General features: G+C 38.2%; 4 protein-coding genes across 4 annotated transcripts in view; 2 read left to right on the forward strand and 2 right to left on the reverse strand.

The window, feature by feature from the left end:
• Positions 1 to 2,885, forward strand: part of LOC106637282 (retinal guanylyl cyclase 2) — a 32,097-nt gene extending 29,212 nt beyond the window's left edge. Inside the window, exons 21-22 of the mRNA XM_089590293.1 lie at positions 215 to 394; positions 2,357 to 2,885. Coding sequence (XP_089446419.1) covers positions 215 to 394; positions 2,357 to 2,811 — 635 coding nt within the window. The 3' untranslated portion in view covers positions 2,812 to 2,885. The remainder of the gene's footprint in view (positions 1 to 214; positions 395 to 2,356) is intronic.
• A 2,912-nt stretch (positions 2,886 to 5,797) lies between these two features.
• LOC106637324 (erythroid differentiation-related factor 1) lies at positions 5,798 to 11,025 on the reverse strand. Its single transcript, XM_014350064.2, has 9 exons — positions 10,800 to 11,025; positions 9,502 to 10,537; positions 9,015 to 9,437; positions 8,134 to 8,934; positions 7,886 to 8,065; positions 7,450 to 7,817; positions 7,052 to 7,373; positions 6,642 to 6,975; positions 5,798 to 6,558 (listed from the first exon to the last, which is right to left on the reverse strand). Exons 1-9 carry the CDS (start codon positions 10,839 to 10,841, stop codon positions 6,414 to 6,416), a joined length of 3,651 nt encoding a protein of 1,216 aa, XP_014205550.2. The 5' UTR covers positions 10,842 to 11,025; the 3' UTR covers positions 5,798 to 6,413.
• A 342-nt stretch (positions 11,026 to 11,367) lies between these two features.
• On the forward strand, positions 11,368 to 12,310 carry Tapdelta (Translocon-associated protein delta). The gene is made up of 3 exons (XM_014350081.2): positions 11,368 to 11,461; positions 11,534 to 11,783; positions 11,934 to 12,310. The coding sequence occupies exons 2-3, from the start codon at positions 11,535 to 11,537 to the stop codon at positions 12,192 to 12,194; spliced, it is 510 nt and encodes a 169-aa protein (XP_014205567.1). The 5' UTR covers positions 11,368 to 11,461; position 11,534; the 3' UTR covers positions 12,195 to 12,310.
• Positions 12,311 to 12,332: 22 nt separating this feature from the next.
• Positions 12,333 to 13,257, reverse strand: LOC106637333 (proteasome assembly chaperone 2). The gene is made up of 2 exons (XM_014350080.2): positions 12,866 to 13,257; positions 12,333 to 12,775 (listed from the first exon to the last, which is right to left on the reverse strand). The coding sequence occupies exons 1-2, from the start codon at positions 13,196 to 13,198 to the stop codon at positions 12,353 to 12,355; spliced, it is 756 nt and encodes a 251-aa protein (XP_014205566.2). The 5' UTR covers positions 13,199 to 13,257; the 3' UTR covers positions 12,333 to 12,352.
• Between the last annotated feature and the right edge of the window lie 462 nt (positions 13,258 to 13,719).

A 13,719-nucleotide genomic window follows, 5' to 3' on the forward strand; every position in this document is an offset into this window, starting at 1 on the left:
CGCGGGTGGACGGTACTCGCTCTCTCAGTTTTTTTTTTTTGTTTTTGTTTTTTCTTTTTGCGTCACGGAATGAGTACACAATTATACTTACGATGACATATATACGCAGTCTTTGATAAGCGATAAGGGAGAGAGCGACGAAAGGCGAGCCGAGAGTCGGTTTTAGTGTTTGATCGAGTGTTTGTTTTGTCCATTGTTCGCCCGGGTCGTGCAGGCACGCCGGTATCGGCAACGGAGGTGGCAGCCGCGCTGCTCGGGGCCTCCTCGACGTCGATAAACTCGGTGTCGAGCTCCGTCTTTAGGGGACGGCCCCGCCGAGTGGGTGTCATAGACGAGGACGATCTCAGCACGCCCTACAACTACTACAGGTGCCTCTCGCCCAACGAGCACAATGGTGAGCGCCCCCCTTTCCCTCTTCCTATAATATGTTATTGTGTTGGTGGAGATTTTTTTTTTTTTTTTGTGTCATGCGTGTTGTGGAGGTGCGTTTTTATATATATTTAATGGCAATATATCTTGGATTTTCAATAAAAATGCACGCCCAATATCTCACTATTGCACTAGTCTTCATATTTGATCGGTAGTATGATAAAAGGCTCGAGTCAAATAAATTTTTTTTGGGCAAAAACAAAAACTGTATACAAATCACGAGCAAACATAGAATATGACGATGCATGCAAAGGTATATAGCACGGTCTATCCGCTTAGTTCCTTCATTCGCTGCCGCAGCTTTCGCGCCGTTCGATGTTTGCAGAGTGTGTTGAAATAATATTTATACTTGATTCGTCCAAAAAAAAAAAAATAAAAAATAAAAAAAAACCTATATATAAATCTGCTTACCGCTTAAGCTTCACACGATGTGGATTAAGGTCTTAAGAGCGTGCTCCAACTCTTTGATGATCGATCGATCCCTCTCTGCTCTCGACTCTCTCTTTGTCTCTTCAGCGAAAAAAGTTTGCCTTGTAGGGCATTAATGAAAAATTTAAAAAAAAGGAAACGAAGCACCCGGAACTTTGGGGCATTTCTCTCGCGTGCAACATCGCGAAGTTAAACGAAGACGGAGGGGAAGAAGCCCGAGACTAAGCTAATAGAAATTTTACTGCTCGTAAAATCGAGTTTAGCAGCAGCAGTGCGCACTTATGTAGCCTGCCTGAGTAGAATTTCCTGGTAGCGGAAGTATACTGCACACTTTCTTTTTTTGCTCTCTCTTCTTTCATACTTGGATCGATCGATAATCAAAGTTGACAACTATGTGTATTTTGCCGAGACGCCATTATATTCAAGACCTCGAATCCGATACTTTTTACACGTATACCATGTATCGATAGATACTTATACTCCCTCACTGTAGTTTCGTAAAATCCGTATGGTATGGATCTTGAAATAGTTTTTTTTTTTTTTTTTTCTTATAGAATTGTTACGTGGTAGATGAAAGAGTTTTCTAATGTTGCAGTGGTTATTTTCATACCGGTTTAATTTCAATCTTTGGTGACGATTTGTTGATCATTATTTAGCAATTAACGTTGGAAAAGTGATGTGATGCTAGTTAATACAGAGGATTTATCTTCATTGAGCAGTTTCAGCGAGACTTGACGTCCATACAATGACTTTTCAAGTTTTTCGCGAAAGAAAATTAATTATAGAATTATGAAAAAGTTTTTCGTCGAGTCCGAAACGCGCTTTATATAGATTTATTGGCGCCGCGTATATTGATTTATACTCCGTGTACACTTTCACTTCGAGCCGGAAACTTTTAAAAGCTTTGAAAATCAAGTTACCACGGTACGAGAATCCAAACCAATGATAACTTTTCATACTTAAATTTTCCGTGACTTACAAAACTTACGATAAGTACGATTCAGAAAAGGAAATGAAATTTTTTTTTTTCTTTCAAGTAGATACAATCGAGTTTGGTAAGACTGGCTCTCAGTCACGTAGATACAGTCAAGATTGGTAAGACATTTATAAGAAGATTCGAGAAACATTGCTATCTTGAAATAAATCAAAATCCCGACACAATCGTCAAAGTAATTCCGTGGTTTAGTTACAAAAACTTGAAACTTGTCCAAGTGATTTTTGTCGCATAAGCCACAAAAAAGTTCCTTCCCTTGAAACTAACCACTGCACCTATAGTGTCCGTAGTTGAAGTAGAAAAAAAAAAAAAAAAAAAAAAATGGATTTAAAAAATAAAAGCAACCAGCTGATTTTTCTTTTTTTCCCTTGCTCTCACCCCCATTATTACACACAAAAACAACAACACGACCAACAACAACACGCATCGCATCGCACGCACGCACGCACGCTTGAGCCGCTGTACCGTGTAACTGTTGCGTGCGTTGGGCTGCAAACGCAAAAGGCAAGGCCACGTTCGAGCCCGGCGTAGACAAGCCGAGCCTGGGCCAGCAGCACCACCACCTGCTGCACTGCACGAGCGGGGCAGCGGCGGCGCGCCGTCACCTCGGCCGCTCGAGAATCAAGTCACTGGACATTGAGAGTAGTATCGCGCTAGCAGGCGGCCGTGCCAACACCACCACCACCACCACGGGCGTCCTCGGGGGTAGCTGTCGTCTCCTGCGCCGGCAGTTCAGCCTCGACAGGGCGGACGACCCGGTACTTCCCTCCTCGTCGGCCCTGCAGGTAGACCTGAGGCCGCGGCTCTTCAAGCAGAACAGCGCCGGGGCGGCCAACGATCTCGAGAGGATCGAGGAAGTCCCGGGGACGCCGGTCTCTGGGCATCACCAGCAGTCCTACAGGCACTTGGCCGGTGCCGTGTCGCTGTCGGTCGAGTCGCTCAACGCACCGCCACACTGACTTTTGTTGTGCTCAACCTTCGAGCCGAGCTTGCTCTTTTCTCGAGCGATTCCGACCACAAGAACCGAGGTTTCTTTTTTAACGAGTGGAGCGCCATTCCTGGTTTATTTATTTATTTTATTTTTTTTTTTTTTTATGTAAAAGGATTTCAATCTTATTTTTACCTCGCAGTATACAAGTTTTACTTTGCCAAATGAACAATAGTCGGTATTGGACGTAGAGGGTATATTTTTGGATCATTGTTTGACGCACGTCTCAAATGGTGTAGAAGCTTTGTGAGTTTCCGAGTACGGGTATACACAATTTTTATCAAGTACAACAATAAATACAATAGATCAAATTTGTTTTTGATAGCATTTCTGAATTTTGATTCGTCAAGTGACAAACCAATCCTCGTACCGCGCGAAACCACAAGAGATTCCTGCTCGTCTTCCATTTTTCTCTCCGCGGCTGTACAATTTTTTCGTTTGGCGCAAATCGATGCACTAAAAAATTACTCAATGACGAATAACGAGCAAAAGAAAAAAAAAGAAAGAAAAAAAAAAAAAAAAAAAAAAACAGGGTGTCAAGACTATCGAATCAAACAATCATAACGCAAAGAAAAATTGTAAGATGTAACTATTCACAATAATAATAATATTAATAATAGTAATAATAATAATTTATTTAACAATTAATCGAAAGTAAATTTGGAGAAATTATTGAAATTGTTATAATGACTATATCACTGCTGTCCCACGGAAAAAAAGCATGACGAATTTTAGTTATTTGCGCCATTTGATTCGTCGGAATCTCTTGCATCTAATGACGTTTTTAATAATTTTGCACCTTATTGCAACAGTTAACATTAATTAAATAAACATATGAATAAAATCGATGAAAACAAATTTTACTTAGCTCAACCTTGGATTCTAAATGAAAAAAAAGCGTAAAAACGTCACAAAATCATGAAAAATGCTCTTACACTTTTTTTCGAGTTTATTGATTTCTTTTCGCGTGAATTGGTTAGATCATCTCTCATTAAAGACCCAAGGTCAATTTTCATCATTTTTTTGACACAAATAAGTAGTTTTTGGTGATTTTCGCAATTCGACACTGACTGTACCCTATACGCTTTTTTCCTGATGGGGCAGCAGATCAGTCAAACATATTTTCAGTAAAATAATGTACATGTATAGGTGATTGTGATGATAAAAAACTTATATATCAAAGCGAAGAAATACAATAAACGCGACCTTGGCAACTTCCAAACAATCAGTGTCAATATCATGAGATGTATTTGCTTTGCCAAATAACAAACATATAGATCTCAGTTGTGGATGGTGTCCTGCGACACAATATGTTTAAAAAATGTGTATTTACATACATGTTATATTATATACGATACCTAATGTATTTTTCTATGATTTTACGCTGATGTACCTATAATACGTATACCTACTTAAAATAATCAAGTGATCGATATTTTTTAATTAGTTAGAATTTTTAGCTCAATTTACGATGAAAGATTGTAGTTTAGTTGATGAATATTTTTTATATTCAGAATTTTGTCGCACACGAGACAAATCCTTCTGTATTGTAAATATGTATGTGTATATATCACATACGTGTGATAAGTTATACACAAATCAAACATAATCATCGGATAAACTTGCAACAATGTACCTTGAAACAACATCCAACACATATTTTAAGGAACATTCCACAACTGGGATCACAATAAATATAATCCATTAGCAGCTGCTGGTCAGTTATCATAGCAAAAATAATTATTACAAATACTTGAGACAAAAAAAAAAAATTAGAATTTCTACACAGCGGTGAATGAGTATTAAAAACCTTTTTTTTATTTGTCAGTATTTGGTTTGGGTATACTAGATTACGTCGTACTCATGTTCATCAGAAAGTTTATGTTTCATTGGATGTAACGATGAAAAAAGAAAATAATAAAATATTCAAGCATAAATAATGTTTTCAACAGAAAAAAAACATAATATCTGTGTACAAGAGATGTATTTATTTATTAAGACACTTGAACCTTACAAAAATTATTGTTAGATGATATCTGTTATAGTTATAAAAAGTATTTTTAATTGTGGAAACAAAGATAATAAAAGAAAGGAAGTCCAGTGACAAAAAAATGACAAAACACGTCTGATTGCGAGAAAGATGAATATATCTGTGTGTAAATAAATGTACCATCTTTTCCATCGGCCTAAGTCAAAATGAAGTAGTGAAAAAAAACAAATGATCCTTTGTTAAGTAATCGTCGTGTCAGCAACGACCTCGAAAAACATGTTTTACAAAATAAAAAAGCAACGTATCCGTCAAATGTACCATTTAGCAATAAAGGAAAAAATTTTGTGATCTTTTTGTGCAATTGTTGAACGGGTGATTATGGTTAAATGCATATTTTATTATAATTACATGTCTCTTTAATTGATGCGTTTTCTCGTTTTCATTCATTTATTTTTAGCGTTATTAAACAAATAATTTTATTGACTCTAGTTAATGTGTAGATAAATAAACAAAAGTTCTATAAAACTATTGAAGAACTCCCATTACAATAAGAGAATTGAATCTCAAATCATAAAAAATGTGAGCATAAAATAAATCAGTACATGACAATCGTCTGATCGTGATGCAAGATTAGCAATTCTCTAAGAGAAAAAAAAAAATGTTTTCCTCAATGTTGGTGGTGTGTATGAAGAGGACGTGCGATAACGAGTAAAGTAAGAAAACTAATATCTAATGTATTAAGGAAAATAATATTATGCAGATTAATTAAGTGACTATGATTTTTGTAGATCGCAGTACGTATTTCCGTAAATAACATCATACAAACACTTTTCACGATCAAAGTGTAACGAAAACCGTGTAATGCAAAAAATGCAACACCATATTAAATTACACGTATTTATAGTTAATAAACACGTACATTACTTTTAGAAATACATTTTTTCATACAGTAAATCTTGTTGAAAAATAATATCCATGTTTAAAAAACCTAAATAAATGGTACACCCACATGTAAATAATGAATTTTCTATGTGCGCGGCGGGTTCCGTGCAAAATTATATGTATGAGAGGCCATATTTCTTCCGAAAACTATTTCACGTTAACCCATAGTAAGAAAAGAAAAAAAAAAAAAAAAAAAAAAAGAAACAATAAAACCAGAGACATAAAATTTTCAATGTTGAATGTGTTCTGCTACTCGAATTATAAAAATATAGCAGTCAAACTTAATAAAGAGTCGAATACACAATTGCTTCATTTATTTCACTGATTTATCCAGATCATTTATTTTAATTTACTTAGAATAATAAATAATGATTTGAAATATGTACACAATAATCATTTTTATGCTGCCTAAAACAGTGGTTTTCTTATGTAATGAATAACATAGAAATAAAAACGGTAAGTTGTTATATACAAAGGTACAGAAATATGATTTTTTTACATTAACTTTTACCGAGTTACTTTTTTTTTCCTTTTTTTTTCACAAACAGATTCGTGCTCAAGCGTACTCGCCAAAAGTCTTGAGAAAAAATATTCAACATCACTTAACTTAGTCGTTTGGTCTATCCGTTATAGCATGAAAGCTAAGATTCTTTCGCTTCCTGAAGAATCTTGTTTATTTGTTCCAAAACATTGGCAACATGTTTCATTAAATCGATACCAGATAGTGATTTTGATCGCAACGTTAGACCGTAACATTTTTTGTACAAGGCAGCGTTATTATCACGTCTGAAATAAAATTAATATTTGATTAGTACAATTTTTACCATCGATACAATTAATGTAAAAGGCTTAAAAACAAGAGCGCTTACTCTTTGTTTTGATTATTTGTATTTTTACTGAGATGCAATTTAGTCAGGGATAGAAGGACAAATTGCACACGCTGCTCCAGCAACACAATGAGACCTTCCTCGTCTTCCACCAATTTTTTTTCCGTCCTCTTTTCCTCCGACTCTCCATTCTTTTCTTTGTTATCACCACCACTTTTTTCCTGTTTATCCAACTTTTTATTTTTAGTTTCGGTCTCTTTGTTATTGACTGCGCTCTTATGACGTTCCACTATTATGTCAATCATGGGCTTGCTTTGTATTATCAGCTCCAAACAGGTTTGGTAGGCCTTAAATTTGCTATTGTAAGAACTCATAGCTGCAAATGACATAAAAATCATGAGTCATTCAAGAAACCCAAACAAAAGAAACTTGAATTTAAAGGAGATACTGACATTGCGCCTGAAACTCAGCCAGAGCTACACGCTCCAACTGTACAGTTAGAAACTCAGCAGTCTGTTCTAGGGCAAGAAGTAGCTTTGCAGCTTTCTCGTAGTATAATTTTGACAATTGTAAGCTCTTCTTGCGCTTGGCATTCTCGTCTTGACTGTTAATGTCATCTCTGTAGATCTTGTGGTAAAGAGATGCCAGTCGATGCTGTATAGTAGCGGCACGAAACTGATAGACTGGCTGTCGGTGGCCGAGAGTCTCCGTGTCGCAGTATTTCAAAGCTTTCTGAAAGATCTCCACTACTTCGCGCTCCAGCTCTTCTTCGCTCTGAAAATAACAAATGTATTTGAAAACGGAACAATCAAGAATTCCTTGAGTCAAAGTAAAATATGGTTTGCCATACTTTGGGGCCAACATTGGGAAAGTCTTGTAGCTGGGTGGCCATGGTAAACAGTGTGGTCGACATGTCCCAATTGACGCTGTCCCAGATCGGAGCATTCGTCTCCCGCGTGCCCAGAACCTGTATAGCTTTCTGGTAACTAGCCAGTGCTTTGTTGTAAAAGTGTCTTTCGCGAGAGGGATTTTTTCTGTTGATGTAAGCGCACACACGCATCAGCCTGCCAGTATTGGAGTGCAGGAGAGCAAGATTCGCCTCGTCGTGAACAGTCTCGAAGGCCTTGATACCCGCTTCGAAATGCATGAGTGAGCGCTTCAAGGGCGACATTGAGTCCACTGTCGCAACATCCACGTCAGTTGTTTCGTCTAGACGAGCTGGAAACGTGCACCTTTTTGATTGTCTTGACATTCGTATGTACATGCATTTAATTGTTTTTGCATACCATTATCCTGATTCATGTACAAAACACCGAGCTCGTTATGGATATTTCCCAATCGACGTAAAAGATTGTTCCTGTCTGCTTCCAGAGGTTCTAGCAACAGAGCCTTTTCGTAACATTTGTAAGAGGCGACAAGAGTAACTTCCAAAGATTCAAAATGCTCCGGCAGTATTTCAGCTCCATCTGAAATGACGTAACGTTTGACTAACTGATGGAAAAAAAAGGAAGTAACCATCTGATTACAAACTTACTCATGTCTAGTCCCTCCATAGTGAAAATAACATCAGTAATAGAGTTCTCTATGACATTTTTAGTCTCGTAATCATTCTTGTGTTTGTCAACATTCGTCCAATCCTGAACAGTCATGAAGCAACAATCGCCAGCCCTTCCTAACAAATAACTGATCAGTTTATCATTCTTCAGACCACAGACCAACTCGAGCATCTTTTGACAACGAAGCACAGCTAGTATGTAACGCAACGTTGAACCGTAACGCTTGTTCTGGTACTCGTATTCTGCCAATACAACGAACGCCAACGATGCTTTCTCATAGAGAAGGATCTTGAGGTGAGTCTGCCAACTACGATTATCGTCCTTCTGAGGCGCCTGCCACAATGGTATCGTTTGCGATTGTCCTTTGCAAAGTAGAGCTTTAGAACCCGCGTCTTCCTCAACGGCTGGGTTACTGTTTATCTGCTTGGTTGCGATCTTTTTTTTCTTCTGCTTGCTTCGTTTTTTATTATTGGGACTGCTATCTACACTGGAATTATCTACGCTTACGGTCTCACCGTTTAACGGCGCGTAAGGCATAGGGATCGCCTTAAAAGGCTTGGCCATGTTAATGTTGGCCTCCTCTTCTTGGATCTTTTCTTTCTCTAACTTCTCCTTGGTCTTATCGTCACCCGTCTCTATAGGGAAATACTTGAGACACTCAAGTCCTTGGGATACGTGTTCCAGTGCGCTGTGACAGCGTTCCTCAATCGTACCTGTTACCGGTGGTGGCTTGAACTTGAACTCTTCGGAATCTTGGTCTTTTAAGTGATGTTCTTTAACTGGGGGGGAAAAAATGGCGATAAATTTTTATGAATTATTCACACAATCATCTTTCAATCGATCTCACTGGTAAACTTACTGTTGGCTAGAGTTAAACTCTTGATGGCAGCATTTATATCCAGCTCGACTTTTTCGTCGCTCTTTTCGCTCTCGGCGCTGCTCACGCCACACTCGCTCTGCGCATCATCGTCTTCACCCAGATCGAGCAAATTCGGATTAGCTGGATCCGTATCTGCTGGTACATACAAATCTGCCAACATGTAGTGTGCCGAGGTTACGATCTGCGGGTATTTTTCTTTAGGCAGCAGCTGGATGCAATGTTTCAATAACATCCTAATTGTGCCGCAATTGCGTTTGTAATCCGAAAAATTTTTCATGTTTCGAGCTACGCGATAGAGCAGCATGGCAACGGGAACTGTAAACGGATTCTGACTCTTGTCCTCTGCTATGTCGCTGCAGAGCGACGTTAAATCGTACAACTTGACTACATCGTCATCCTTACCTGAAACAAAGGTGTGTTAAGCAGTTGATTAAAATTCCTAAATCGTTTTAAAATATAAACTCACCTTTGAACAACCAGTACGTATGTCCGGCCTTTGTGGCATTGTTCTTTAAAAAGCTCAGTATATTTTGAGCGATATCTCTGATCACTTTAGGACTGAACTTTGCATCATCTATATTTGGGAGATCTTCGGTTTTGAACAACTCATACTTTTGAACTATGCCATCGAGGTGGTAGCACATGACCAATTCTGGCACATTGCACATGAGATTGTCGAGCCAGTAATCTATGCCAGTCAAGACATTGATTGGTTTTGAAGCATCACGTAGTCTCAAGCTTATGCAAGGATGAGTTTGTCCACCAAATATCGGCATGTCAGTACCTATCAACATCTGAATGTTTTCAAAAGTCCACACGACATTTCTGGCAAAACTGTGGTTATACTGTGGATCCGGCAGTTTTTCCTCTTGAGATGGCTCTGGCAATGAACTATCCAGTTTGTGTTCAACCGGAAAAGAAGGCTTTTCGTCGTCATGCTCCTGTTTATCGGTAAGCAGCAAGGAGTGGTAAAAAAATTTCGAAATCAAATTTTTTTGCTGGAGAGCATTTCTGCTGTTTGCCTTTGGATAGAGTCGTTTTTCTTTATCACCCAAATTGTGAAAAACGTGCTCGTAGAAAAACTTTTTCAGCCACTCCCAGTCATTCTCTGCTTGTCTCAGCAAATACTTGTGAATATCAAAGTCATCGAGCAACAGTGTATTTTCTATCCTGTGTACCATCATTGATATAGTCCCGTGACTATAGGGTATCTTTAGGAGTTTTTTTATGTTTTCTGCATCCGAGACCACATCTACCTCTCCAACGCAGTCGGGGAACATGTGAGCCATGCGAAAACTGGAAAATCCAGTGTTTCTGGACCACACGTTTTGCAACCCATAACTTTCCGCTGAGGTGCTCAGCCAGTTGCTGGGTGGATGATTCAAGTCCGTATTGCATTGTAGCTGAGCAAATGTTGCTGGAGTTGAAACTGCAGAATACTTTACGACAGCGTTCGACTTGACGGGTTTTTTTGGAGACTCGGATGGTGGTGTATCCGATGTCTAGAATACAAACCCACATGTTTCAAATTTTTTATTTCTTATTTTCAACTCTATGCCAAATGCATTTGGACTATTAGTAATGAAAAAAGAAATCTATGAATGAAAAAAAAAAAATTAACGTAACCGTTGCCTTTAACAAAGTTATTGTACGTGATTTGAAAACAATAGTTTGATCATTAGTGTAACTCATATAACCTACTTGCATCGTAGAAATGTCGAGAAAGAAAAACAATTTTAAAAACAGACACTAAATCCAATTTACCGCTTCCGAAGTGATTTCGGAGTTCTCCGTCATTATATCCATCAAATAAGATCACTTTAAATGATAAATCAAGTATCCTTTATCATTTTAGATCGCGGACTAAATCACACGATCCTTTTAGGGTATATACGCGTCTCTTCGGCACACACGTATACGTTAATATAAAAATACAACTCTTCCTAAAAAGGGCAAGAACTGTTGTTCAATTCAGTTCAGTTTAGCGTTCAGAGTAAACTGATATGACTAAAAAATCATACTTATAAGAATGTCATGCATCACACACATATGTGTATAAACGTGTGGTGAACGTAAAAAAAATACAAAAATCTCTCATGTGATAAAGCAGATTTTAAACTTTTGTACATTACCTTATAAGGGTAAGTGGATAAATAAATCATATTTTATTTTTAAAGAATAAAAATACATATCCTAAGTAATTTATTTAGTCTCAAGAATACATTTTAAACAATCAAGGGCAATAACTCTAAATTTGGGTTTGAAAGATTTGAAATGATCAAATTACCACCAACTCTACTATTACCAACTGATATCCAACGTGGCGCGACCCAGCGACTTCCACGAGTCGTGGGAGTACAGTGCCGCAACAAACGCATCTTTCTCTCGACGTGTCGTGTACCTCCAGCTGTTTCCCACTTGCTTAAGTGTGTTTTTTAAATTCTACTTCATACAACAAAAAAATATCCAAAAGTATAAAAAACCGGATTTCTTTTTAGAATGAAATCGTTTGCCGTAATCTTCTGCTTCGCCCTGGCGGTGGCTTTGGCTGTGGCCGATACCTGCTCCAAGCCAGAAGTCACTGCGTCCGCTTACGTTACCGAAGATGCGACAGTTTTGACTATGGTCGCCTTCACCACGCAATTTACTCTCAAATGTTCTAACGGAGTCAAGGGTATTTCTCTGTATGCCGAAGTCGAGGGCAAATCACTGCCAGCTGTAAAGCTCAGCTCCGACAACAAGTACCAGGTACGTTGGAGTTTGAAAACTTATCTGATAATGTTATCCAATCAGGAAATTTATAAAATTGTTCTATTACTTGCTAGAATGACCATTGAGCATTTACTACTCACCTTTGAATTTTAAAGCTTAATTGATGATTGACAAATTATGTTCAAGGTTTCTTGGACTGATGACATCAAGAAGGCAAGATCAGGTGATTACAATGTCAACCTTTATGACGAAGAGAGCTATTCAGCTATCCGTAAGGCTATCAGAAACGGAGAAGATCCAAGCAGTATCAAGCCCTTGGCTGTTGTGGTGCTGAATAACCCAGGAGTTTACACTGGACCCTGGATCAACTCTGAACTGTTAGCTGCCCTCCTTGCTGCTCTCGTTTCATATGCGGCTTTTTTTGCTAAATCTAAACTTTTAGTGTAAAAAAAAAAAAAAAAACTAGGCCTTTATGTTTTGTAAAAAAATTTTTCTAAGTAAATTATAAATAACGTATAAATGACGAAAGTTTGTACGAGGCAAGATCCTCTCAAAGAGAATCTTATTAATAAAAAAAACTTGTTGTACAAAAATTGTATTTTTTATTAATACAACTCTTTAGGTGGCAAATTACCAAACAAAAATTTCCAAGAAGGTGGAAATTTCAATTTACACAAATTGTTATCGTGAACTGGAATAATCTTTAGCCACTGATTTGAATAGTTGATCAGCTCGCAAGCATCCGGTATGTTATCACCTTCCGAACAAAACTTAAGTATCACTGTGCAAGGAACATTTTCCTTCTGTAGGAGATCGAACATAGTTTTGGCAAAACCACCCCCGTGAATCTGCAAAATCGACTGACCACTGAATTCATCTTGTTTCGGCTCCAAAGTTATCCAAGACAACGCATCAAACTGTTTGCCACATTCCGCAGTTACGTTTTCAGTGGCCAAATAACGAAATGGAACTGTCCTCAACTCTTTGTCCCTTTTTTCGTGCCCAAAACTACTCGTCAAAATGATCACCTAAAAAATAAAACCGCCTCAAAATAATAAACAAATACTTACTTCTGGCGCTATAGTAAAAAAAACTGAAAAACGTAGGTGTAGTCTTACCCTTGAAATCTTGCGGTCCTTCACGAAATTCAGCACCTCGTGAAAAAAACTCGTTGGCCTTCTCACGAGCGGCGACCTTATCTGCACCGCGACGATTTTACTCTCGTGACTGACGTAAACATCCACGGCCGTGCAAATATCCTCGCTGCTCTCGTCGTAAGGATCCGACCCCGCGAGTGGGATGAAACAGTCGTCGTAGATCCGACCCACCCGGCACATGCCCAGCGTCGAGATCAACAGGTCAATGCTCAATTGGCCGACGTTGCCTACGGACACCGAGGGCACGGCCAACGTGTAACCCTCCACCTTCAGATCTTCCTGGACTTTTAACATTTTTTCAATGGAAATTTTGTTTTTTTCACGAGTCACGCTGCCTCTCGTGTTTTCTATAACTTGTTTTGACAACACACTGCTGGACTACACCGCGCATATATGCGGCTGTTTGTTTTGTTGTGGTCCGTTCGAATCTCGTGTTTTCGTGACTAAGTGCGTTACTGTCGCGATTGGTTTTCTTCGAAGTTGTTGAAAAGCTTTTTGTTGTTTAGTGCGTAGTTAAGTCTTTACGGATAAAGAAAACGCTTTTGTAATGCAAGTGAGTGCTCTTTGGTTTCGAGTTTTATCAGTGTTTATTCAAAAGTCAACTTTATTTAGTTCATAATGACATGCTGTGACAGTGACAAAGCGCCAGCGAAACCGTTAACCTACAAGTAAAAATAGAACGCGAAATTTTCAAAAGGATTTTAGCTAGCCAAGTAAGGTGTTTTTTTTTTTATGCAAAACAATAGATTATGATGGTTAGACAAGTAATTTGGGCTCATTTTTTTGAGGAATCATTAATATTTCATTCAACGTGC

Source organism: Copidosoma floridanum, unplaced genomic scaffold (assembly GCF_036245765.1).
Source record: "Copidosoma floridanum isolate Cflo_tuat_1 unplaced genomic scaffold, Cflo_Japanese_pri ptg000012l, whole genome shotgun sequence".
Lineage (NCBI taxonomy): Eukaryota > Metazoa > Arthropoda > Insecta > Hymenoptera > Encyrtidae > Copidosoma > Copidosoma floridanum.

Excerpts from the sequence above, each read along its gene's own strand:
- LOC106637324 (XM_014350064.2), bottom strand. The coding sequence starts at position 10,841 with ATGGATATAATGACGGAGAACTCCGAAATCACTTCGGAAGCG. Across the intron at positions 7,818-7,885 it reads GTACATGAATCAGGATAATG|CTCGTCTAGACGAAACAACT; the intron begins GTATGCAAAAAC and ends GCACGTTTCCAG. Across the intron at positions 6,559-6,641 it reads ACAAATAATCAAAACAAAGA|ACGTGATAATAACGCTGCCT; the intron begins GTAAGCGCTCTT and ends ATTTTATTTCAG.
- Tapdelta (XM_014350081.2), top strand. The coding sequence starts at position 11,535 with ATGAAATCGTTTGCCGTAATCTTCTGCTTCGCCCTGGCGGTGGCTTTG. Across the intron at positions 11,784-11,933 it reads GCTCCGACAACAAGTACCAG|GTTTCTTGGACTGATGACAT; the intron begins GTACGTTGGAGT and ends ATTATGTTCAAG.
- LOC106637333 (XM_014350080.2), bottom strand. The coding sequence starts at position 13,198 with ATGTTAAAAGTCCAGGAAGATCTGAAGGTGGAGGGTTACACGTTGGCC. Across the intron at positions 12,776-12,865 it reads AGGACCGCAAGATTTCAAGG|GTGATCATTTTGACGAGTAG; the intron begins GTAAGACTACAC and ends TTTATTTTTTAG.